Source organism: Colletotrichum siamense (genome assembly GCF_013390195.1).
Source record: "Colletotrichum siamense strain Cg363 chromosome Unknown KSG_Cg363_contig01, whole genome shotgun sequence".
Taxonomy (NCBI): Eukaryota; Fungi; Ascomycota; class Sordariomycetes; order Glomerellales; family Glomerellaceae; genus Colletotrichum; species Colletotrichum siamense.
Window position 1 is genome coordinate 677,300 of NW_023501014.1, and position 24,766 is coordinate 702,065.

Genomic DNA, 24,766 nt, shown 5'->3' on the forward strand with positions numbered 1-24,766 from the left:
TATAGTAGTTATATATATCTTATTTATAAGGGGCTTTTACTAGCTAGGTTATAGTAATAATATATATAAAACTTATTAATATATTTTTAAGAAAGTATAAAGAAAGAGGTTTATATTTAAGGAAAACTAAATTATATTTTTAGATTAATATAGTAATAACTATACTTTAAATAAGGTTTCCTATATATAAAGTATAGTTAAGTTTATAAAACTAAATCTTTTATATATTAAAATAGCTTTTAGATATAATATTAATATAAAAACCTTTAATATAAGTAATATTCTTAAATATAAGATTACTTAATACCTATCTATTTTAGCTTTTAAAGATCCCTTTAAGAATATAAGTTCTCTAGCTTAAAACTAAGATCTAAGTTATACTTATTTCTATAATATTTTCTAAACTAAACTCTATATAGGAGTTATCTAATAATAGTAATTTATTATTAACTAAATATATAATACTATAGTTATTATAGATTATACTATATAAGAAGATATATAGTAGAGTAGATATATTAAGTAAGTATATCTTAAATATAATTACTTTAAGAAGGTTTTATAGAATAATTAATATAGCTATAATATTAAATAGAACTTTAGTATTTAACTTTTAGCTAGATCTATTATTCTAACTATTTCTTCTATTATAGTTTTTATACTATTAGCCTCTTCTACTATATAAGTTACTTCTTTTATAATTAATATTAGTTATTTAAGTTAAGATCTATCCTTTATATATAATTATAGTCTTAATATTTATCTACTTACTTTAATTAAGTTTAGAAAAGATTTCTTTAGCTTTATTATTATTTATAGAGATTTATTAGAACCTATAAAACCTTTTATAAATATACTCTAAGCGTTTATATATCTTAGGGGTTTAGAAATACTCTTCTCTATATAAGTAGCTATTAAGATATATATTAGAGAGGTTATTAAACCTCCCTCTTAAAGTAATAAAAAATATATTTAATCTCTAAGATCCCTTAATAAGTAAATACTTATAAGCTAAAGCTAAGAAAATAATCTTATACTACTTTAGAGTATATATTAAAAACCTTAAACTAATATTTATAATAAACTATATAAACTTAATATAAACTTAGTTTAGAGTAAGTTAATATTTAACTACTTTAAGGAAGGTTTATAATATAAGTTCTCCTTAGATTTTTAAAATATTAAGTCTTTTTACTTCTATATAGTAATAATACTACTTTATATACTATATAGAAAAGTTAATATTAGAATTAGCTTTTTTAAGTAAATAGAGGTAGTTCTTTTAGATTATATTAGTAATTATAAATATAATAAGTATAAGCTATTTTTTAATCTTATATATAAAAGCTTATAAAGTTACTCCTAACTAAGTTTTATTATTTAAAATAGCTAATTTAGTATTAATTAGAATAAAGTTTAAAACTATTTTATTAACCTATATCTAAAAGTTAAAGTAATATATTAAGAAAGTTTATTAATTTAAAAAGTTTATTATATAATCCTTAATTACTATATTATACTCTAACTTAATATCTTTATAAATAGTAATTTAAAGTATTTATAGAGATTTTAAAAGAGAAAATAGTCTCTCTATTTTATTAAGAATAATATTTATATCCTCTTTACTTCTTAAGATCTCTATAGTTAAATAAATATTTTCTAATATATTTTTAGTAGCTTCTATTAAATATTTAGCCTCTTTTAGATATTATTTTACTTATTTATTATATTTTTTTTAATATTTTATATTTAAAAAGGTTTAATATTTAGTAATAAATTTAGAGATCTTTAAAACTATAGTTATTTATAAAGAGTTAGTATAATTATTTATATCTAAATTAATATAATCTTAAAAGCTTTTTAAATATATATAGAACTTAAAATAGGTATATTATATAAACTAGTTATTTCTTAATATAAAAACGTTTCTTATAAAGAGAATTTTATTATTAGTAGAGGATATAATAAATAAAGATAATAAAAAAATTAATAAAAAGTTAAGAATAAGTTTTCTATATATAATTTATAGTAGAGAGGTGATTTAAACTATTAATAGAACTAAGCTTATAACTTTTATAAGTTATAAGTATATAAGTTATTAGGAATAAAAGTATATTATAAAAGTAACTATTTAGAAAAGTAGTCTGTATTATAGGCTAATATCTATACACGCAGCTTACGTAATACCGCATATCACATAATAGGCAGTGAGGCTGTAGCTCAGATTAAGGGCATCGCAACAAGTCACGTAGAGATCTGGCTTTGGTGGTAATTCTCACGTTCTATGCGTTCAGACCCAGCCCAGTTGAAGCAGCGCCAGTGAATGTCCTAAACTTGATTATGTTGTGATTTGATTCTCACATGGTGCAACAAGGTGATCATCGCCGTTAAGCATCTCCACCGCGGAGCTATCCGCGTGTTGCAGTTCTGAAGCAGTCGCAGCCCCTGATCGCTGAAACGGCCAATCCTTGATAATAGACACGGCGCTAATTGAACCACGCGAGCTTTCATTCAAGTTTAAATCGAACCAACCAATGATCATTCAAACACTGCAGATTCCGTCGGATCATAGCATGGTATCTTAAAGCCTATGAGACTGAGGATTGACGTCGCGTTTCAAACCCCGGACTACGCCGTTCCCACTCACGCCTGAGGGTCTCAAATCAGCATGGTGAGACTTTTGACAGCGCAACAAATTTCAATGACAGTCCTGGATATCCCAGCAGACCTTAAACATGCCGTTGGATCAGCCATTACCTGGGCGTTATGTGTTTGGATGTGATCTTTTTCTGTGACTAGCGGTTACAGGGTAGCTTTTCATGTATTTTCAGCTTTCAAGTCCAATTAAATAAGTCATGGCCTCTCTCAAACACTCCATGAATGTGCCCCCGTAGTCTTCAGCAACCCATCTCTTTCATCGTCAAGCAGAAGCTGGTCTTCAGTCGAACGTAGCCTTTCCTCTTGTACCTCATCATACTTCCTAACTCCAATAATTCTACGTCGGTAATCGCCGTTCACTGAGCTCTCTCTCGGTCAAGATGAGATTCACCTCAGCAACCGCCTTGTTGGCTCTGTTGATAAGCCCCGTTTTTGCTCGTAAGATTTATTTTCGACAGGAGCGGTATTATTTTATGAGCTAATCATCAAGCAGAAAGTTGTAATGATGGGCGTGGCTTTTGCAAGGGCGGGCGATGCGAGCCAAATAACGACCCAAGCGGCGCTGGACCTTTCGTGGGGACTTTCAAGGAATGTCTGACCGGCGGCGGACGATCTCAAGTTGACGACTTCATCCTCGGCGGGGGTAACCAAAACGCGAAGGTCAATGCTGGCGCCGCGTGTAACAACGGAAGAGGCACTTGTAGTGCCCGCGGTGCTTGCGAACCCAACAACGACCCCAGTGGAGCAGGCCCTTTTGTTGGCACCTTTGACGAATGCTTCAGTTAAACAGTTGTTGAAAGCACATTTCAATCCCACTCAACAAGTAGAATATTCCCAGCCCATTATTCATCTGGTTGCTTTGCTAGGTATATTGGAAGCATGAGAAATTCCGTGCCGGATTCTTGATACACATCTGAAATGCGTGTTATCAGACGGGAAATCGAGCGCTTGTGAATTGGCCGCTTTGAAACATTGAGGAAAGTCACTTCAACTACCGGTGAATCCGAAAGACGCATGGTCGGACTTAAGAGCTCCAATCTCCATAACGAACCCAGTCTCCTTGAAGCCATTATTAATCATCTATCAAGGTAATTCTCAATTCGCATCATGACAGTGGCCGTTACAGGTCAATCGGCGCTAACTCCGATCAATAATGCGATTTGATGTCAGCGATACGCATCAACAGCTAGCAAATTCCCACATTTGAGGGGCAGAGAGACACTGATCAGCGCAATGCGGGGTAGCTGTTCGCCATTTCGGTGCCGTCCACTACCCGCGCTGTGACCCCTCTTGATGGCGCGATCGGGCCCTAATGACGTTGAGAATGGGATGGACAAGATATATGTTGGACGTCTCCCCGCTCGGCAGATCTGCTCCTGCGATAAGATTAAGTGCTGACTGGTATCAGTAACCAAACGCTACATTACGCAGATCTTGACCTTTGAGATACAAGAGATACATCAACCATGGCCAACAAGCAGCTTCCCGCGCGTTTGAAGGAGTCGCTCGAGAGCACCAAAGTCGAGTACCGCCAACTCGGAAAGTCCGGACTTCGTGTTTCAGTTCCCATCTTTGGCTGCATGAGCTTTGGCGACCCGCGTACGATTCCGTGGGCTCTGGGCGAGGACGATGTGCGTGCGATGCAAAACCAACTGCGTGGACAGGTTGTACTAACAGGAGCTTTCAGGCGCTCCCGCTGCTCAAGGCTGCCTACGATCGAGGTCTCAACACTTGGGATACAGCCAACGTATACTCCAACGGTGCTTCCGAGGTTACCATTGGCAAGGCGCTCAAGAAGTACAACATTCCCCGCGAGAAGGTCGTTATTCTGACTAAATGTTTCTTTGCGGTTGGCGAGGAACCTGGTACATCATTCGAGATCAAATCGAGATTTGAGACGGGTTCCTAACTGAGTGATTAGAGGCTCGGCAAATCAACTTCCGCGATGAGTTCAACAAGGTGAAAGATTACCAGAACCAGTTTGGTCTCTCCCGAGGGGCCATCTTCAACCAAGTCGAAGCCTCGCTCAAGCGGCTTGATACTCCGTACATCGATCTGTTGCAAATTCACCGATTCGACCCCCGGACACCCGTCGAGGAAACAATGAAGGCTTTGCATGACTTGGTTCAGTCTGGAAAAGTTCGATACATCGGCGCAAGCAGCATGTGGGGAACCCAATTCGCCCAGATGCAGTTCGTCGCGGAAAAGAACAACTGGACCAAATTTGTCTCTATGCAGAACCACTACAATCTTCTGTACCGCGAGGAAGAGCGGGAGATGAACCGATTCTGTGACGATACCGGCGTAGGACTTATTCCGTGGGCTCCGCTCTGTAAGTGAACCTCGGGCAGTAAACGAAGCATACGAGGCATGGCTAACCATACTTGACACCAGGCCGCGGTCATCTCGCGAGACCTCCTGCAGACTTCGGCTCCACCTCGCGAAGCAAGGGCGAGAAGGAGGGACAGCCCGGATCCCACGGGACGGTCGAACCGGATCTCACAATCATCAAGAGAGTTATTGAGATCTCGGAGAAACGCCAGTGGCCCATGGCGCACGTGGCTTTGGCATGGATCAACAAGCGGGTTACCAGCCCCATCATTGGCTTCAGCAGTGTCGAGAGAATCGACCAGGCCATTACGGCGGACGGCAAGGTTCTCACCGAAGAGGAAGAGAAATATCTAGAGGAACTGTACCAGCCCAAGGCCATTGCTGGTCACATGTAATGAAGTATAAGCGAAACAGGGTCTTGCTAGTAGTAAGAAGCAAATTCCTCCAATCGGATCTATTCAACGCGTTCTCACGAGCCGCACCGTTCGTGTAGCACAGGGAAGCAATCGGAGCCGACAAGAATCTTCCTGAATGTTGCGTGATTTGACTCGAACCCTGACCTGGCTGAAGCTTTAGAAATGCATCCAAGCTTCTGCGTCCTTCCCTCTGGGATCACCATGTTCACCAAGCCGATTACGAAATAGGAGGGTTGAGAATTGGTCCTCGGATTGGATGAGGCGTTTTTCGTCTGATCTCCCAGTCTGCCTCGCAACATTATCCGTCACAGAACAGGCTTCATTTCCGTATGTAATGGACAGCAACTTCACAGCCATCACGGCCTGACGTCGATGTTGGCCGATTCATGGACTGATTCCCTGATTCCATCCTCTCTCTTGGACCCCGCGTCCTTCCTTGAGCCACATTCCGTATTCGGCGAAAGCATTGACAAAGTTGCTCTTTTCGCTACCCTTTCCCGCCCTCCATCTGAATGCGCGGGCGCATGACACCTGCCGGCCCATCATATTGCGCACTGGTTGCCGAGGGACGGAAGGATTTCGGTCGGGCCAACACGACGGCACGGTCGGGACACATGGGATAGCTCTAGAACCCCTCCCCGTGGAACTTGTAGAAGGGCACTCATTAGCGCCCACGACCTTGACGGGTGTCAAAATTTGGGAACACTTCTCTTTTCGGCCATGCGATGCGAAGACTTCCCCAGCAGTTTCCGAAGTCACCGCCATCTCCCGTGGCACGCTACCTGGTTCATCCGACATTAAGCTACCTGGGCAAACTCAAGCGTAGGCGATTGAGATCTCTGGGTTTCTGTCATATGATATCATTGCGTTCTTTCCATGATTGCCGAAGACGACATGGCGGTGCATGGCTCTAACGTTGATATATGCAGGTGTCGTGGCCCGGACCCTTTTCAACCCCTAGGTCTGACCACAACTCCTGAAAGAGGTCGCGAGAACAGACTTCTCCGGTGTTCGCCAAATTCTTTCTTCTTCACCATCGCTTCTTAATGATGTTTCCCAGGACGCTGGCCTTCGTCTCTCTAATCTCCTTGGCTTGGGCAGTGCCGCAAGCAGCGCCGCAGGCAAAAGGAGGGACTCCACAAGTCACTATCAAAACGCCACAAGCCAACATCAAAGGCACATCAAAAGGATTTCTCGGAGCAAAGGCCGGCGAGGTCGAATCATTCAATGGAATTCCGGTCGCAAAGCCTCCCATTGGGGAGCTGCGATTCAAGCCCCCCGTCCGCATCACCGAAGCCTTGGGCAACGTCGACGCTACCACAGAACAGCCCGAATCTTGCCCGCAGTTCGCCCTGAACACCAATTTCGGCTCACCTCTTATCCCGCCAGATGTTCTCGATAAGGTGCTGAACTTGCCCATCATCAAGAACCTCGCCGTTGGACAAGAAGATTGTCTCACGATCAATGTGCAACGGCCAGCTGGAACAACAGAGAAGGATAAGCTCCCGGTGATGTTCTGGATCTTCGGAGGAGGCTTCGAGCTTGGGAGCACGTCGATGTACAACGGGGCTGGTCTCGTAGCAGAATCCATGTCTACAGGGAAGCCAATCGTCTTCGTAGCTGTCAACTACAGAGTGGGAGCATTCGGCTTCATGCCTGGAAAGGACCTCATGATGGAGGGAAGCTCCAATGCTGGGCTGCTTGATCAAAGAATGGGTCTTGAGTGGGTTCAAGACAACATCGCCAGCTTTGGGTAAGCAGCCTTAGCCTCCCATAAGCTGTTGAGAAATACTAACAACCAATTTCATAGCGGAGACCCAGACAAAGTCACCATCTGGGGAGAATCGGCCGGGGCTATCTCGGTTTTCAGTCAGCTTACTCTGAATAACGGCAATATCACCCGCAACGGAAAGGCGCTTTTCCGCGGCGCAATCATGAACTCCGGCTCAGCTGTACCTACAGACCCGATGGATTCGCCCAAGGCACAGAAGATCTACGACCAGGTTGTGTCTACGGCCGGCTGCGACACGGCAGCGGATCGCCTCAAGTGTCTACGAGATCTCCCTTATGATGTAAGATAGCTCTTCGGCCTTTTCTTACTTGCATTATCTGACAATGAACTCCACAGGATATGAGAAAAGCCGCAAACTCGGTTCCCGGTCTTCTGAGCTACAGCTCGATTGCCCTGTCATATCTCCCGAGACCCGACGGCAAAAGTATCGTTTCCAGCCCTGAGCTTTTTGCAACCTCAGGCAAACTCCCCAAAGTGCCGTTCATCATAGGAGACCAAGAAGACGAAGGGACTCTCTTCGCCCTCTTCACGCCGAACATCTCCACAACTTCGGAGGTGGAAGAGTACTTCCAAACTCTGTTCTTCAATAATGCATCACCTCAACAAGTAAAAGGTCTCGTCGCCACTTACAAAAATCGTCCTTCTGCAGGATCTCCCTTCCGTACTGCCGGCTTCAATAATATCTACCCACAATTCAAGCGCATGGCGGCTATTCTCGGAGACTCCGTCTTCACTCTCACGCGAAGAGCAGTGCTCAACATTTCCACAACTGTGCAACCCGATGTCCCGAACTGGAGCTACATCTCCAGTTATGACTATGGTACGCCAGTTCTGGGCACCTTCCACGGGTCGGACCTCCTTCAGACGTTCTACGGCATCAAGCCAAATTACGCCGCCTCAGCTACACGAGCATATTATTTCAACTTTGCCTATAATCAGGATCCGAATGACTCGAAAGGCGGCACTGGAGTGGCGAGTGTCAAGCTCATTGACTGGCCAAAGTGGAAGGATGGTGGAAAGCTGTTGCATGTGATGGCGAACAACGCTGACTTGATCGATGATGACTTCCGTCAAGACAGCTTCAATTTCCTGCTGAACAACGTACAAAGTCTGCGCTTCTAGAAGCATGTGATGGATGAAAAAGAGAGTGCCGGGCGCGCGGTGAACATTGAGCTGGGCTGCTGGATCCGTTGCGGGGGTTTGATACCTACCAGCCTAAGGTGTCCATAATCTAATTGAACGCCGTCTTCTACTAGTTATCCTTTGTGTTACAAAACTTTGCCGTGGTGAACGATCTACTATAACCCAGATGAGTCCCTTCATCTGATGATCCGTCCCGCAACTGAGCATGACGTCTATGATGGGACCATGTCTACTATCCATGCGTTTCCATCCTTCCGTGAAAGTTTCGACGAGTTCAAACACGTCCCATGTAATCCATCAAAAAGGCTAAACGTGCGGTCAAGCGGTACAGTTACCAGCTTCTTGGTTTCCATCAAATTCTAAGCAATGTCCTCCAATTAAGTTTCCTCTATCTGAGTCACTTTCACCCATGGTTGAAGAGGGGTAGGTTGAAAATTCTGCTTTCTTGTTGTTCGCTATTCCCTGTCATCTTGCTGGGAATTCTGCCTATCACATGTACTATCTGCATACCGGTTCAGGAAATGTGCCCAAAAATAGTGACTATCGCAGACTACAAACAACCACTGCGTGCTGTAGCAAGACCTAAGTCTCTGCAAAGTATGGTCGCTCAGCCTGAGGTGTGATCCGCAGCATATGCCGCTTCGTCGTGCCCTCCTCCACCCTGAAGTCTCTGAGTGCAGAGTGCTGGGTGTTTCTGTTGTCGTAAACCACGACCGTTCCGGGCTTCCAGTGCACCCTCAAGTGCCAGTCCTGTCCTCTCTCAATGTGATCAAACAAGAAGTTCAGCAAGGAAGTGCTCTCTTCTTGCTTCATCCCAACAATCCTCTTGGTGTACAGTCTGTTTACATACAGAGAGAGCTGTTTCGTGACAGGATGTGTTCGCACAACGGGGTGGACCGTCTCGATTGGCTCTCTGATGTAGCGATCCCGATGATCATGCACGGACGCTTGCGAGAAACCGGAGTGAACGGCTTTCAAGCCGTGCAGCAGTGTGCGATAGGTGTCTGACAAGGCATAGTAGGCTGCCGTGGTCGATAGATACAGGGTGTCACCTCCAGATCGCGGGGTGCTCAGCGGAAGGAACGTTGTTGTGCCCATGCCGTTGCTTGAAACAATCAGTACCAGACTTGTGTCTCTACATGGTCGTGACTTACATCTCATAGCTCATGTCACTGTGCCACTTCACACTTGTAACATTGTCTTTAATCTCGTTGTCTACTGCACCTGCACTATGTTCGGTGGTGTTCAGCGAGGGAGCTGGCATTGGGGAATCATGACTGACTCACGTAAAGTCCCGGTACACGGGGAGAAGCTCGGGGTAATCCTTGATTTGACCACCCATCTGATGGACATGAAGAGGGCCAAAGTGCTGTCCGTACTGTCTCTGCCTTTCGGGTCCAATGTCGGCGAAGTCCTGGTCCCGGAAGAGGACGACGCCCCGCTCGGCGGCCAGAAGTGCAAGTTCATCTAGTTGGGCGGGGTTCAATTGACTGAGCTGAATCCCATGAATCTCGGTCCCAATTGCCGGGGTAATCTCTTCATGTGTTACGCCATGGGCCGAGAGAAAGCTCTTCTTCTCGGGATCTGCTCTCAGCCCGACATCAACGTGTTCAAACTCCTCAAGAGGCGGTTGAGTGCCAGGTGTAAAATGTGGGAGGTAGCTTTCATATTTGTACTGTCGATAGTGTCAGTAAACAATTCGAAGACGATAGCATTCATCTTTCTGCATACCTTCTCTCTCTCGTAGTCGATCGAAGTTTCTGCACGTAATTGCAGTTTCTGAAGTTGTTCAGTCGCAGTCTGCACTTGCGTTGCCATGGTGAAAATCGATACCATGGAAATTGACTGGATAAATCACTACTCAATGCCGGCAAACCGTCTTAAAAGCACGAGCGGGTGAAGTTCTCCGAGGAAACGTTGCAAGCACGCCATCTCGTGTCGCTCGTCGCGACATCATCCTCGCAGATTCGTCATGCCCTCTGCAACTCTCACATTGGCCAAAGATTCCATCTCCCACACTGATCTTATCATTCTCCACAGGCCGGGCGCATGAAAAACCTCCGAGAAAGATATTCTACACGGTAGATCTAATGTTATCTCGTTTTCATCATTATTCCCGAGGGTTCTTACAAATAGAGCCTCCTTCGGTCGATTGCTGGCGTCCCCCCGGGCTGTCGGTTGCAGGTTCCGCCTGCAGCATGACCCCCACGGTAGCGTCGTGATCGTAGGGAATAATTGTGTACTCTTATCCCGCTGCCATTCAACTCACCATAGAAACCAAAAGTGGCGTGCTATCGAGATGCAGTCTTTCCCTTTTCTTTGTCGGCCATCGGCCTTGCCCCGTGAACGCATATATGAAATGCCGACTTTGAACATCCAGTCAGCATGGCGCCTCCATCGTACCAGTATCAAACCTTCTCAGGCGAAGTCATGTCTAGCGACGGCAAGCAAGACACAGTGGTATCGGCAGATGCACAGGAGGACGCTCAGAGTACCCAACCGTCCCGGGGAATCTTCTCAAACGTCGCGCGAAAGATTTGGGGCGATGACCCTCGGGAGAGGAAGTACATCCAAAAGCTTGATAGCTTCCTATTGTAAGCCATTCCTGCTGCCAGTTGGAAGAAATGCGATTGACTTGAACGAGTTCGTATGTTTTGTTGGGATATTTCATCAAGTACCTAGACCAGACGAACTACAGCAATGCCTTCGTCAGCGGTATGCAAGAAGAATTGGGTCTTTATGGAAATGAGAGAAATCTCCTCAACACGTATTTCAATATCGGCATCATCCTGGGTACTATACCCGCGCAGATGATTCAGTTGAAGTGGGTGCGCCCGTCGATATGGATTCCTGCCTGCGAGCTGGCGTGGTCGGCCTTGACGATGGTCATGGCTAGTGCTAAAAACGTTGAAACTGTAAGTCATCTGCCCCTCCGCTGTGGTTTGTATCCTGACCGTCCTCTTAGCTGTACGCATTGCGTTTCTGCATTGGGCTTCTCGAGTCGTGCAGCTTCCCTGGCTTTGCAAGTATCTTGGGGAGCTGGTACGGAAAGACCCAACTCGCGAAGCGCATGGCCCTGTTTGAGCAGACGGCTGCGATCGCTGGAATGTTCAGCGGGTACTTACAGGCTGGGTTGTACACTGGCATGAATGGGACTGCAGGCCTGTCGGGTTGGCGCTGGCTATTCGTCATGGATGGTGAGAGTATCGCTTGAATGGTTGGAACCTTTTACTAACCGACGGAAGGGGTCATCTCGATACCGATTGCCTTATACGGATTCTTCGCCCTCCCAGACTTGCCTCACAATACGCGAGCATTCTATCTCAAGAAAGAGGTGAGTCCTTCATCGCAAACAAGGAGCGTCCGGTCGGTTGACACTGATTGCAGGACCGCGAGTATGGGCTGGAAAGAACCAAGAAGATGGGTCGCAAGCCGCCTTCAAAACTCACACTCAAGGCTATCAAAGACATCTATACATCTTGGCAGCTTTGGGCTTTCATCCTGCCCTATCTCATGGTTGCTGAAGCTGGGTCTGGTACTGGGTACTTCAATCTCTATCTGAAGTCCGAGGGCTACTCGGTCGTCCAGACGAACGTTCTCCCGACAATTGGTAAGCAGTATAAAGGAGTAGCTCACAGCGGCCCCTGGATTGTTGACTCCTGGAATACATGATCAAGGAGCAATCTGACTGGGTACTACAGGAAACGCAATTCAAATCGTAGCGGCTTTTTCGGTAGGATGGCTCTCGGATGCGACAGGTAACCGCGTCCTGACCGTGGTCTTCGTGCAAGTACTCGTCTTGGTATCGAACATCATATTGTCGATATGGAAAGTGCCCAAAGCAGCACTTCTTGCGGCCTTTTACCTGAGTTACACGGGCGGAGCAGCACAACCGGTGGTGATCAGCTATGGGCATGAGATCACGCAGTGGAACGCTAACCTGCGACAACTTCTTGTTGCCACAGGAAACATCTTTACGTATACCTTCAGCGCCTGGATGCCCGGTAGGTTGTCCCTTTCGCATGCTTTCGTGTCAAAGCACATGCTAATTTCGGCGCCCAGTGGTGTTATTCCCAACATATGATGCGCCAAAGTACAAATACGGATATCAGATCCTCATTCTTTTCGGTGGTCTTGCGGTCATCGGAATGTACCTGCTAGACCATTTGTACAAAAGAGATCTGTAAGTTGATCGATCTAGGTATCGAGAACCCTGAATATTGACTGACTTTCGTCTAGAAAGCAAAATCCTCATCTATATGAGCTTGACGGTGAAACTGTCGGCGACAATGACTCGCAGAATGAGAACGTCGCAGACGGACTGCGACCTTAAGCGAATGGATCCAGTGGTTCATTTGTGCTGGCTATGGAAACCGGCTGAACCGGCCAAACCCGAAACATCTCCGGTCGGGGAGCCGTACCGAAAGCCTGCGATCATTTAGGCACGGTGTTGAACGACAAAGTCAATACGAAGTTTAAACAGGATACCAAATTGAATTTGCCAGCGTCATGAGATGTTCAGTGGCACAACGCGACAAACTTTACGATTGCATGAGACGGCGAACATGGACGGTGTGAGAAAACAAGACAATTGTCGGAAGGCGGGTCCGATCAATCGGCAGCTTTCGGAGCAGCGATGCTCCATCAACACGTGGCAGAGCCGATTGACAAGACCCGCTCCAGCTGCCGCTACCGGTGTCGAACCGGGCCATTGGGAGGCGGGGCAGAGGCGGCCATGGACCAAAAGTGCCGGACCAGCTCCTGGTCAGGTTTACTCCAGCACTTGGTCCCCGAATAATCATCAAGTATGCGCAATGGAGAGGGATGTTTAACTTGGGATGTTACAGCGGACCACTGAACTTTCCGCGGGCAACCGGGTAAGTAGAATAACACGCGGGGACAGCTGCTGGGAAAACCTCTGGGCACCGTCATCGTGTCCTCACGGCCCTGCACAATTCAGATACAGGCTCATTCGGCGTTATCAAACCCAGACACTACATCAATCATCTACACAGAATTTGCCAAATATTAGTAGTGAGATTGCTCACGGGGGTGGCCTATGCGGCAAAATTTTCCTTCGCCGCGAGTGGGAGTGTTTGTCTTCTGTCACATGCGTCATTCCTCCCCTGCATGTAGAGCACACGCTCTCTCCTCTGCCCCATTCTGTGGCCCCCTCAGGCGCAAACCCAATGTAACCTTGCCCAGAGACACGACGACGACCACAAGGCAGCGAGATGTAAGCCAAAGTAATCCGACAATGGAGAGAGGAATCATGAGGCCGTGCTATTTAACATGATCAAGTCGAGGAATAAGAAGACCGGCGTCGTCCGTTGCTTCACCCCATCCCCGGCCGTCCAGCTCCACCCCGGGACATTCTCTAGCTCTAATCCCTTAGTCGTGTGCTCTCCTCAGCTCCCGCGATGCCGTTGGCGCCAGGGGTGGTGGTCGAAGGGCCGTCCAAAGGGTTCCCCATAAAAGTCACGCCACTGTTCCCCATCGGCCTTGAATCATCCCTCCTTTCTCGGGGGCTCTCCCTCCAACGCCCGCTTCCTATTTGCTGCGCCAGCAACGCCCAAAGGACCTACTGCACCCTCTTGACTCTCGCTCTGTTTACGGCAGCGCGCAGGAAAACAACGTGGGTTGCCGAGCCTCTGCTGCAGACAGGTGACAGCTCGCTCTGGCCGGGTCACCTCACCCCGCGCGCTGCCCGAGGTAGAGTACAAGACGAAAATTGGCAGGAATTCGGGCACCTCTGCACCCCACGTAAGACGTCGTATCCGAACAGTTGTATGGCTGGGCCCTTCGTTGCCTTTGTACAACAGCAGACAGAGACACCTGTACCCAAGTCCGAGCGGCCTCGAAAGCCTTCGGGGTCCCACTTTGCCGCCGGGCCGCTGTCGGTGAGGTAATCGGCTGGGGGACTTCCTAAATAGGTCTTTCAGGTATCATCCCCGGGTTCCCTCTTCGTGAATAATTTCTACGCCTTTCCTTGTCGTAATCCTTCTTCCCTCTCTCCAACCCGTAATTTTCCCTTTCTTCCTCTTTCCCTCCTACACACCTCACCTTTCCCTCTCTACCGTTTTTTCTTTCTACATTTCCTTCTGTGACAGACCGACTGCGTATAGACCGGGTTCCAGAACACCAAATACATTCCACGTCAAAGGTGAGTTTCCGGCACGGCGCATTCTCGCATTCGGCCTTCCGTTCGGGCCAAGATGCCCCGCGGTCTTTTCCGGCGCTGACTCCTGTCTCTTCCTAGAACCCGACGATCGCGAAAAATTACACAATAAACAATACACATAAGAAATACACATAAAGAACACATAAGAAAACCGTCAAAATGGTCCTCATCACCCGCGCCATCTCCCTCACCAACTTCCTCGTCGCCTCCTCCGCGCTCGGCTTCCAGGTCTTCGTCCTGTACCCCTGGCACGAGCAGCTCTCCCACGACTTCGAGGAGCTCAAGAAGGAGCACCTGCGCGTGCTCGACTACGTCAAGGGTGTTGACGCCGGCTTGAGGAGAGGACAGGGCGGCGCGCCCGCGGGACAGTCTCTCCTGGAGCGTCTGGGCTACAAGTCGTAAGCACAAAGCGTGACTGTAGCCCACGTTCTAGAATCTCGTCCCCTTTTTTTCCCTCCTCCCCCCTTTCTTGGGGTACTTTTTTGGGTCGGTCGGTCTGTCTTATTACAACTTGGTCTTCGTTTGTACGATTGCATGCGATACTCCCGAAATGCGAATTTAGAAAGAGTTTATACCCCCAAATGCAGCCTGTCTCCGTGCTTGTACCATATTGTCCGTTGTTTGTCGTCGCAAGTTGTTATTATGATTGTAGGATTGCAATTTCCAATCTCTCCACCCGTAGTTTAGGTTCCAATTTCGTGTTTCTCCGACCTTCAATTCCGCGACTACCGGCACCGACTTCGCACGCCACCTGGCCGTCTCTAGTGGAGTTCCACGACAGCGCCGATCAAACATCGCATTACCGCACTGAAAACAATCTTTTTGCCAGAGCTGGGTGATTGAGGGGGTTCATGAGGAGCGCGTTGAATGCGGTTGGCGGCATTCTTAACTCCCGGATCATAATCTTCCGCTATTTGGCCTCTAGTTGGCGGTTTCCCCGGAGGCGACCGTCAACTCCTTTTAGAGAACCTGTGTCTAAAGCACCATGCCAGTTGAATAATGCATTATCTTAGTCGCCCAAACAAATCCTGCGTTACTTGTGACGCAGTCAGGGACATTCGGCACCTGCTCGGCAGCACCGGCAAAGAGAAAGGCTACTCCACCTCCTCCAGGTGTTCGCCGGAGCTCGCTCCGACTCGGACCCGCCCGGGTGCTGGCGAAATCGGGTCGACGCGGGTTTTCCCCGAACGAGCTAGTAGACTGCCGGCACCGACTTCCCGTCCCCAGACCCAGGTCTTCGGATGGGATTTGTTCTGTTTGGTGTGTAAATGTCGCCTACACCTCTTAAAGACGTAAAATCGGGCCGCCTACGAAACAGTGCTTCCTACCATCCATTTGAGGACGGTACCCAAAGACGAGTGTATGCCATGCTGAGCGAGATTTTCATAAATGCTTCATATCCACTCACTGCACGGGAAGTAAAAGGCGACGATGCGAACGTAGCAGGCAATTCCATATTCAGCAGATTGCTTCCATAGAATGCAACTATCTCTGAAGAATCCATCCATATCCACATCGAAAGGGGTATCTCAAACTTCAAATCCCAAGTCCATCGCCAGCGAAACATCACGCAAAGTACATGGTCGCTGCAACCCACTCACAAACTTCCGTCGCACTCCTCTCACGTATCCTAACTCGTAGCATCTCGAATGCAACCGATAGTTCATTTTCAAACGACTGACAAACTTCACGCAAACAGCTCGTTTCATACGCTTAAGCGTAGCTTTCAGGCTCCGCAGGCCAGGTGCAGATCCAGGCAACGCCGAAAATCAGCAGCCACATAATCAGCCAAGTCGCATACCCGCCCCCGCTGCCGAGTCCGAAGAAGCTGCCGACCAGAAGCGCGGCGTGGATGAATGCGGTGACGAGCAGGAAAATATCGAAATGCAAGCGCCCCTGTAAGACAAATCACAATCAGCATGCGCTTGGAAAATTCCCAAACATGGGCCAAGCCGGCACCACCCTGCCGGACCAAGCAAAGCCAACACCAATTAAAAATCGCCCAAACGCAGGCGGGAGATGGAGAGGGGGCCTGATAACTCACCAGCATGATCCCAAACACCTTCCGCCGCCCCTCCGCCTGCCCGATGACGGCCAGACACCACGCGATGAAGAAGAAGCCCAGCACGGCGAGGATGATGCCGATGATCCAGCTGACGACGCGGCCGGCGATGATGTCGCGCACGATGCTGAGGATGGACAGCGCGGTGCGGATGCCGAGGATGATGTACATGCAGATGCGGCGCAGCAGGGCCTGCTTGTCGGACGTCTTGAGCGAGTAGGCCTCCCAGGAGAAGGACCAGCAGCCGCGCATGTTGGGGCAATTGCGGTCTTTGAAGGAGCCGCCTGCGGCCGGGGCGGCGGCGCCGGGTTGGCCGGCGTATTGTGTCATGTTTGGGCGGTTGTTTTTCGAGGACGTCGGGAGGGTTTTTGCTGAGAGGGGGGAAAGGGAATCGCGAGCTGGCGGCGGTGGGATGGGGTTGGGAAATGGCTTTATATAAGAATGCGGCCAAGCGAGATGGGATTCTTGGTGGAAGAGGGGTGTTTGGTGTTGGACGTGGTGGGTAGGGGCGGAGCTTTGCGAGTTTGGGGTGGAGGAAGGGGATCGCTGTCTCACGACAGGGGAGGCTTGCTAGCCTTCAGGTAGGCACGCAGGATATGGGATCTTGGGGTATTTTGGCGAGTGCCGTTCTTGTTTGTTTCTGCCTGGATGGGCGGGCGGGTGTAAGGGGCGTGAAATGTTTGCTACGACCTGTGCGAGGCTGGGTATGCATGATGTCGTTGGTTGGTGAGACGATGAGCATCGCAGCAAGTATTACAGCTGTTGGTTCCGTGTTCAGGGTAGTGTTGGACCAGAGGAACCCTGCCTGCTGGACAAAGAGGTTGTGCTGTTGGCAATGAAGATGCGACTCTTGCCGCCGGTTCATACCCATGATCTTCAAAAACCAGGACTTTTCTGGCAGACAAAAATAGAAGAGTCGTACGGTTGGTTGGTTGGTTCGAGTTGAGTGAGTGACAAGCAAACCCCAATCGTCTGAGCCCCCGAACAAGCACCCACACCACCACCAGCTGTGGATGACACCCTCAACCTGTTTAAGCTTAATCTAGCTGAAGCTCCATCGGGCGCCGTCGAACGTTAGCTCGCGCTATTCGCAGGCAACGTCAGTGATATTGGTTCTTGGTTAGCTACATTTGAGTCGCAGGCAACGGGCTTCGAAAATTTGCTGTGAAGGCAGCAGCAGCTGTTCTTAGTGTATTGTCGGCAAATGTCATTTCATTTTCAGGGGAGTCTCCGACCCGCTCCCGTTAAGCAATTTCAGCCCTGCATCACTGCGGAGGCGCCCACCAGGCAGCGGCTATTGGCCCCCTCTGTGCACCCTTGGCAGATGATCCTTCGCTTGGGGGCTAAGAAGGCAGACGTCGGCTTCAGCCACATCCTCCGCTCCTTTGCAGTAAAATGCAAAACGTAGTGTCACAGCTTGGCCAGGGTTATCTTCCAATGGATAAGGTGTATGTTACAATGCTTTAGCTTTAGATACAGATGAGATACGGCGTGGCATCAGGACCGGCCCGCCTTTGCTTCAGCGTCTGCGGCCGGCCCCCGGGACCGGGCCGAAGGCGGCTCCCCAGCCGTCGTCCGCCGCTGGTTTCGGCTTCGGTGCCTGCGGCTTGAACGCCCGGGCTGCAGGCTTGGCCTTAGCCATCTTGGCCGCATCAGCCTGTCGAGTCTTCTTCTCAGCCAAGGCGACGTTGCGCTGCCCCCAATCCGCCTTGATCGGGACGGATGGCCTTTTGGCCTTTCCGGACGTTGTTGTCACCGCATTCATCTGCCCGCCGGCCGGTCCGTTGGCTGGCGTCGATTTCGTCTTCTTTGGGGCCGGCTTTCCGTTCTGTTGAGACTGCGGCACTTTCTTGGCCCCGACAATCCCCGACTTCTTGTCCGCATCCGCTTTTGCCGTGTCGGTGGAGGGTTTGGACTGGCGAGTTAGGGCAATAGCTGGTTTCCTGTGGTCTGCGGGAGCAGCCGATACTTCTTCCGGGCTAGAGACATACTTCCGAAACGTTTGATGGATCATCTTCAGCTTCTTCTGCAAAGCCAACGTTCGCTTATCGTTATTGAGCCCGGTAGATCTCTGTCGACGGCGAGCCCGCTGCTTCTCTTTCCAGGCCTCAGGGGTGGCTCGGGGGGGTTTCTTTCCACCGAAGAACTCCGAGATCAGCTCATCTGGCGCGGTCGGCTCCTGGTCCACCGTTTCGTAAAACAGTATGTTGTTGTTCATATTAAGGCCACGCCTCAGGAGGACGACACAATTTCGAACCCCCGTTTTCTTAACCCGTCTTCGCATCTCTTTCAGCAACGTCACCATTCTTCGGAGAGCCAGTTGATTGGCGTCCTCCCAATCTCGCCAATAACCCGCGGTTGGCACCACCTCTGCTTCATCGAATACACCGTAGATTTGGCGGGCGGTGATCATGTGTGTCACGCGGCCAAGCCAGGCCTGTCGGAAGTCCTCTGCCTGCCTATGCTTCAGCTCTTCTTCTGGTTTAAAACGCGATTGAGTCTTGATCTCGGCCATGCCGTCTCGCGGCGGTTCTGCGTATCCCGCACTCGCCGTTTCAATAACGATGTCGCCATTATCATAAGTCTTCTTGTAGGTCGTCTTGCCCAGATAACCCGCATCCTTGCCGCAATAAGCATCAACCTGAGTCTGAACCAGGCAGGTAACGTCGCCAATTTTGTACTTGATGTTACGCAAGTGGTCAGGGGAGTCTTGTAGGCTGGGCGGGAGTACCGTCACGGCCTTTTCGTAGTTCCTGCCAAAACCGGCAATGGGTACATCTCCGCTGTCTGTACCCTCTGTGGGAGGCCGCATCACATGCAGTGAACGGCCTACCATGTACAGATTGAGGCGGACGAGTCTCGATTCGACGTTGGTACAAAAGAAAATAAGGTGTTCCAGGACGCTCCTGGTCGCTATTATGTCCACGTCGTCCAACGATATGCGCCTTCCCTGGTAGCGGGCCGTGTAACGGGCAGCCAGAAGCATCTGCGTCAAGAGGCTGTTATTCTTTACCACTTTTGGTTGCCGAGTCTGCAGGCCATCAGGAGGCACTGTAGGCGGCGTAGGCGGCGGACTGAACAGAGGCGCACGACCTATGCTTGGTCAGCTATTGACATGATGGTCGGAGGTCAACATCACTACCTGGTACACGTAATAACAACGGCTCTCCGGGTCTTCGGCGGGTATTCCAGTCGCTGACGACCTCATAGTCGGTTTTTGTGACGAACCCGTCGAAAGGCTGAATATTTCTGACCTCGAGGCGAGTGAATGGCTTCGACGACCCACGTGGGTTCTCGGCTTCGATGTCTGCACCAACGATATCTTTCCAGGTCCTAATGCTATTCCTTCGACGAATATCTTCGGGGGCCGTCCTCAACTGCCCTGCTCTGATCCGACTGCTGACTGGTGGCCTCGCCCCTGTGGCTGCGATGAGTTTCCTGCGTGCCCTGAGTTCATTGCGATGTTCATTGCGAGCCCTGCGTTCCTTGCGGTCCTGACGGGCTTTGTATCCCGCTCGACTGGAGGCTTTCCTGGCCGCTTTCCTCGCCGCTTCCCTAGCGGCCTTCCGGACGTCTTGCTTGGAGATCTCCTGCCGTGCTTCCGCGGCTTCCTTCCATACATCCGGCGCGGCTATTGCCAGTGCCTCTTCTCTGGCCATCATTTTAGCACGGAAAACCTCGGCTCCCCATTGTCTGATCTCGAAGCGCCTCGTGGCCCAGGCAGGTGCGTTCCGTCGGACGGCCACCCAAGTCACCTTGGCCTTGGTTCTACGAGCCCTCTGCCTTCGCTTGGCCTCTTGCTCTCGGGCTTCTTGGTGTGCCACGAACTGCAGAAGTTGTTCCTTTGTGAGCTCCTTGTTCTCAGGCGCCTCGGGTGCCACCTTCTGCTCGACCTTGGGCAACGGCGTTGCGGCGCGCTGCGGCTCTCGCTTCGGCTCCGCCCATGCCTTAGGGCGGTGAGCAAACGCTGGATGGAGAATCCTGTTTCGACCCGGCGTAAAGGCGAAGCCTCTGGCCGGACGACGCCATCGGAAGACGTTGTGACCTACATTGACCCGTCGCATCTGGTGTTGTGAGGGGAGAGAGGCCGTCGACTGAGGAGAGAGCCGCACTGGCGGCGCGTGTGAGTGGGTGAGTGGGTGAGAGGGTGATAGTGAGAGTGAGAGTGAGAGATCGTGGGTGAACACCGGCAAACCGAAACTTTTCCGGGCCTCGGGGTCCAGATGTTCCGGAATACAGGGGTCGCTTTCCCCGGCCAATCACAGGTGTCAGGCTGGAGAATCCACTTTGGGAGTATCTTACTAAGCGCGGGCGATGCCCCTGAGAATACATCACGGCAGGAACAAAAACTTCGTCAACGATGTATCTCAACATTCTTTTGCAAGGTAAATGCGCCAATTGTTCCAATTGATCTAACAAAAACGCCAGTATCATTTCCAAGCCGAAAGTAAAAGCAACCCATGTGGTATATCTAAGCAAAACTCCAGCAAAAACCATTCCACATCCGCCTCACTCATGAAGAGGGCCTCTTCTCAAGCTCCGTGACACCCGCCTCCTTCTCAGAAATCCCATCGCTTTCGTGCCCTCGCAGCGTGCTGACCTGCGTCTTGCTGAACTTCCTCGCCGACACGCGCTGCTCAAACAGGATATCCAGCTCGGCGTACGTCCTGCCGCGCGGCTCGGGCAGACGGAAGTACGACCACACGAAGCACAGGAAGCAGCTGGCAGCCCAGAAGAAACCGCTCTTGGCGCCCCAGTTCCACGCCGAGGGGTTCAGCATGTTGGGCGTGAGGATGTTGGTGATGATGCCCGTGACGTTGTAGAGGTTACGCGCGAGGACGACGGTCTTGGTCTTGAGGCGCGTGGAGCTCAGCTCTGCGACGAGGGAGTAGCAGACGGGGCCGACGGTGCAGTCGTAGAAGAAGGTGTACACGAGCAGGAGGCTGCCGATGGCCCACTGCGCGCCGATGTTGGAGCGCCCTGCGAGCGAAGCGAAGCCGATGGTCGCGAGGATGACGGTCATGGCGAGCTGGCCGCCGAGGTAGAGCGTGCGACGGCCGAAGTGCTTCATCAGGACCCACGAGAGGATTGTACCGACGGCGCCGATGGCGTACTGGCCCAGGGACATGCTGAAGGAGTTCTCGACGGCCATGCCGGCTTGCTGGAAGAAGTAGGTGGAGAAGCCCATGAAGGTGGCGCCGCAGAGCGTCTGGACGGTCCAGGTGCCACAGACGATTTCGGTACGGCGCAGGTCGACGCCCTTGAAGCAGTCGGCATAGGTGGTGCCGGCCTGAACTGCCTTTTCCATCTCGTTGGTGTGCACCATCATGGAGATGGTCTCGTCGGGGTTGAAGTCTTGCTGCGAGTTGCGGGAGGTGAGGCGGAGAAGAGCGGCTTTGGCATCCTCAAGGCGCTCCTTGCGGACGAGCCACCATGGCGACTCGGGAGCGAAGAAGATGCCGGTGATGAGTGGAATGGGCCACATCCATTGCAGCGCAAAAGGGATGCGGTAGCCCCATTCGTCGGTTCGTTCGACCATGGCACGGAGAACACCACTAGCGATCAGTTGACCCATGACCCAGCAGAGGTTCACGTAGGTGGTCTGGTTAGAGAGATGTTAGCTGAGATCACCTTTGTTGCAAACTGAGAAAGTAGACATACCAAGTAAGCTCGCAGATGAGTGGGGCAAACTTCAGAAGCATAAGTGACGGTGATGGTCTGGAAAATACCCCACGGCACACCAATAAGAATCTCTCCCACCAGAAGCTGAGGCAGCGACTGCGCAAAGAAGATGATGAAGACGAACGCCGTCACGCCGAGCAGACCACCAATCATGGTCTTGCGGTAGCCGAACCGCTCAGCAATGATACCGTTAATGAACAGGCCCGAGATCTCGCCGACCAGCGCGCCGTTGCTGAGGCCGGACTGCCAGGCCGAGGTGAGCTGGTACGTGCCATCGGGCTGGAGCTCGCCGAACTTCTTCTGGAAGACGGGGTAGGCGTAGAGGTTGTTGAGCAGGGTCTTGTCGAAGCCCTCCATGACGACGCAGGTGCTGAAGAAGATGGACCACGCGACGGCCTTGGGGTACAGCTTGATGGACTGCAGAAGACCCATGTTGTGCTCGGCCTCGGTCGCCGCGGCGGCTTCGGAGGCGACTCCGGCCATGTTGGCGCCGCCGCCCATCGAGGCCGGAGGCTTGACCTCGGCATCGACGGCCTTGGGCGCGGAGGAGGTGAAGCCGACCATTGTGTCAAGTTTGGTGAACAGATGTTCGCGCTGGGCGAAGTAGAAGAGAAGGGAGTTCCGGGCTCGATCTACTGGAGAGTCGAGCTGGTTGGTATGAATGCGATGGCAAGCTGGATGTATTCGAGCTTGCTCTGCTTCGATCGCGATGAAGCTGTTGGAGCTGGCTGTATCAAGTCGTCGTTTGAGTTGGGACACCCGGTCGTCTTATATCCTCCTGGAATGTAAATCAACCTGCTGCCCGCTGCCAAGGGATGATGGTGATGCTCCCTTCAGGAGGCGACCGGGTTGGTGTTGGAGGTTTTGCGGCCTCTCACTGGCTCGCTCAAATTCATTCGAAGGTGGCGTGGAAGCTGGAGAGGATGTTGACCTCATGGGCCACTTGTGTCTTAAGTTGTTCAATGCAAAAGAAGAAGAAACCCGTCCGGCAGCCCTGCCTGGCACCCTAACCCACGCAAGAGTCCCCGGGCACTAGGACGAAGCAACTCCACTTTCTCCACGACCCATTGGCTCGCGCGGGGAAGAAGACGGATGGGCTGGTCTGGGGTTCCGTGTGCTGTAGTATGGGCTGAGCAGGACGGGAAAGACTCGCCGCTTCAGAAGGATGGAGAAAGGGATGTCGTCTGCCGATCCACTGGGTGTTAGAAGGAAAGGAAAAAATCCCAAGAAAATGGTTGCTCGCACAATGGGGCGCACCCACTGGAGAAAGGCGAGACATGCATCACAGTTCTGGACTCCACGACCGTATGGCCGGCGACACCGCGGGCATCCCTGCGCCATGTGGCGTGCCTGGCGCTGCTTTTGGCCTGGGAGCTTTCCCTCGCCGGGTAAGGCCTCTGAGGCTAGAAGACGCGAACCATGTCAACCGTGTCTCTCCCCAATCACGGCTGAGAGAATGTTCGGTGCTTCCACCCACCGGCTATTGGCGCGAGAGTTTCTGCGAGATTTCGGTTCCCGGATTGGCCAATTGGGGGTTTTCGCCTGACGTCGCTGAAACTAGGGCCCCCTGCATCTTCTGCTGGTTGGCTGGGTTGAGATGGGACGATGCTTGTGGGTTCTCTGGGGTCGAACTGTTGCAGCAGCTGTTGGTTGGTGCCGCCGGTTTTTTCCTGGCAGCCCCCCTCCCCTTTCCTGTAACCTGTTTATTCGTCCAAGGCGTTGAGATCTGACAGATCGACCGGCCTACTTTGTTTTTGGGGGCCGGCTTCTTTTCTTAGTTCGTGTGTTGATGCAGGTGCCTGTCATCACGATTTACCCAAGACATCTGTGCCCCTCGTGAGGTATCGAGTATTTCCGCAGCTACATCGAGGAATATGCAGAAACAAACAGATTTGGCCCGAACAATTCAAGCGATTGGTCGGTACGGATAAGCAGGCGCGACGTTGAGAGTTCAATAGCGGTTGGGGCTGGCGAGCTTGAGTGCCGTCCTCCGACGCAAGCCCCAGACTGTTGAAGTTCCATGTCGTTGAAAGTTTAAAGAAGCCTCCGGCAAGTCACGAGGGGTAGATCATTGTTTAGACACGACTCGGTCGCACCGATAAGATGTTATTGCGCTGGGCATCATCGTGGGATTGCCTTGGGCATTACTGCTTTTCTTTCCCCACGGGGCTTTCCCCCCTTAATCTAGGTCTGATCGGGGAGACTTGCTCGAGAATGAAGCGAGGCAGAAGTTTGTGATACCAGATAGAACTCCCCTTTCCCATCGGTTATGTGCATCCGTCTCGTCGTCATTCATGTTTGCTGCAGCCTGCAGCATCTCTCTTCCCCGCACTCGGCCTTGGTCCTCCGCGCCCAGGCTAGCCAACCCCGCGCCGGTGCCAAGCTTCGGTTCCGTTCATCGTCTCCTTGCTAGCCCCGGCCCTGTCTTTGGTGTTTGCCGCCGCCAAGTAAGCAGTCGTTCGTGTTGGTGCGAAGCAGCGCTTGAACTGTTGTTGGCTTCA

At 50.5% G+C, this 24,766-nt stretch overlaps 9 protein-coding genes across 9 annotated transcripts; 5 read left to right on the forward strand and 4 right to left on the reverse strand.

The window, feature by feature from the left end:
* Positions 1-4,124: 4,124 nt before the first annotated feature.
* dtxS3-1 (Aldo-keto reductase dtxS3) lies at positions 4,125-5,384 on the forward strand (the record flags this gene model as incomplete). Its single annotated transcript, XM_036632016.1, has 4 exons — positions 4,125-4,289; positions 4,346-4,523; positions 4,580-4,990; positions 5,053-5,384. The coding sequence occupies 4 exons, from the start codon at positions 4,125-4,127 to the stop codon at positions 5,382-5,384; spliced, it is 1,086 nt and encodes a 361-aa protein (XP_036501228.1).
* A 1,070-nt stretch (positions 5,385-6,454) lies between these two features.
* Positions 6,455-8,319, forward strand: CGCS363_v000168 (putative secreted lipase; the record flags this gene model as incomplete). Its single annotated transcript, XM_036632017.1, has 3 exons — positions 6,455-7,158; positions 7,216-7,477; positions 7,534-8,319. The coding sequence occupies 3 exons, from the start codon at positions 6,455-6,457 to the stop codon at positions 8,317-8,319; spliced, it is 1,752 nt and encodes a 583-aa protein (XP_036501225.1).
* A 603-nt stretch (positions 8,320-8,922) lies between these two features.
* On the reverse strand, positions 8,923-10,158 carry JLP1-2 (Alpha-ketoglutarate-dependent sulfonate dioxygenase; the record flags this gene model as incomplete). The annotated part of the gene is made up of 4 exons (XM_036632018.1): positions 8,923-9,445; positions 9,495-9,569; positions 9,627-10,015; positions 10,072-10,158. 4 exons carry the CDS (start codon positions 10,156-10,158, stop codon positions 8,923-8,925), a joined length of 1,074 nt encoding a protein of 357 aa, XP_036501224.1.
* A 567-nt stretch (positions 10,159-10,725) lies between these two features.
* Positions 10,726-12,673, forward strand: liz1-9 (Pantothenate transporter liz1; the record flags this gene model as incomplete). The annotated part of the gene is made up of 8 exons (XM_036632019.1): positions 10,726-10,934; positions 10,985-11,255; positions 11,306-11,537; positions 11,586-11,674; positions 11,728-11,950; positions 12,042-12,344; positions 12,403-12,523; positions 12,580-12,673. 8 exons carry the CDS (start codon positions 10,726-10,728, stop codon positions 12,671-12,673), a joined length of 1,542 nt encoding a protein of 513 aa, XP_036502272.1.
* Positions 12,674-13,178: 505 nt separating this feature from the next.
* CGCS363_v000171 (uncharacterized protein) lies at positions 13,179-13,535 on the forward strand (the record flags this gene model as incomplete). Its single annotated transcript, XM_036632020.1, has 2 exons — positions 13,179-13,217; positions 13,332-13,535. The coding sequence occupies 2 exons, from the start codon at positions 13,179-13,181 to the stop codon at positions 13,533-13,535; spliced, it is 243 nt and encodes an 80-aa protein (XP_036502273.1).
* Positions 13,536-14,680: 1,145 nt separating this feature from the next.
* On the forward strand, positions 14,681-14,923 carry CGCS363_v000172 (uncharacterized protein; the record flags this gene model as incomplete). The annotated part of the gene is made up of 1 exon (XM_036632021.1): positions 14,681-14,923. The coding sequence occupies one exon, from the start codon at positions 14,681-14,683 to the stop codon at positions 14,921-14,923; it is 243 nt and encodes an 80-aa protein (XP_036502270.1).
* A 1,311-nt stretch (positions 14,924-16,234) lies between these two features.
* Positions 16,235-16,913, reverse strand: CGCS363_v000173 (uncharacterized protein; the record flags this gene model as incomplete). The annotated part of the gene is made up of 2 exons (XM_036632022.1): positions 16,235-16,417; positions 16,566-16,913. 2 exons carry the CDS (start codon positions 16,911-16,913, stop codon positions 16,235-16,237), a joined length of 531 nt encoding a protein of 176 aa, XP_036502271.1.
* A 1,189-nt stretch (positions 16,914-18,102) lies between these two features.
* CGCS363_v000174 (uncharacterized protein) lies at positions 18,103-20,647 on the reverse strand (the record flags this gene model as incomplete). Its single annotated transcript, XM_036632023.1, has 2 exons — positions 18,103-19,676; positions 19,726-20,647. 2 exons carry the CDS (start codon positions 20,645-20,647, stop codon positions 18,103-18,105), a joined length of 2,496 nt encoding a protein of 831 aa, XP_036502276.1.
* A 449-nt stretch (positions 20,648-21,096) lies between these two features.
* Positions 21,097-22,829, reverse strand: CGCS363_v000175 (General alpha-glucoside permease; the record flags this gene model as incomplete). The annotated part of the gene is made up of 2 exons (XM_036632024.1): positions 21,097-22,185; positions 22,245-22,829. The coding sequence occupies 2 exons, from the start codon at positions 22,827-22,829 to the stop codon at positions 21,097-21,099; spliced, it is 1,674 nt and encodes a 557-aa protein (XP_036502277.1).
* Positions 22,830-24,766: the final 1,937 nt, after the last annotated feature.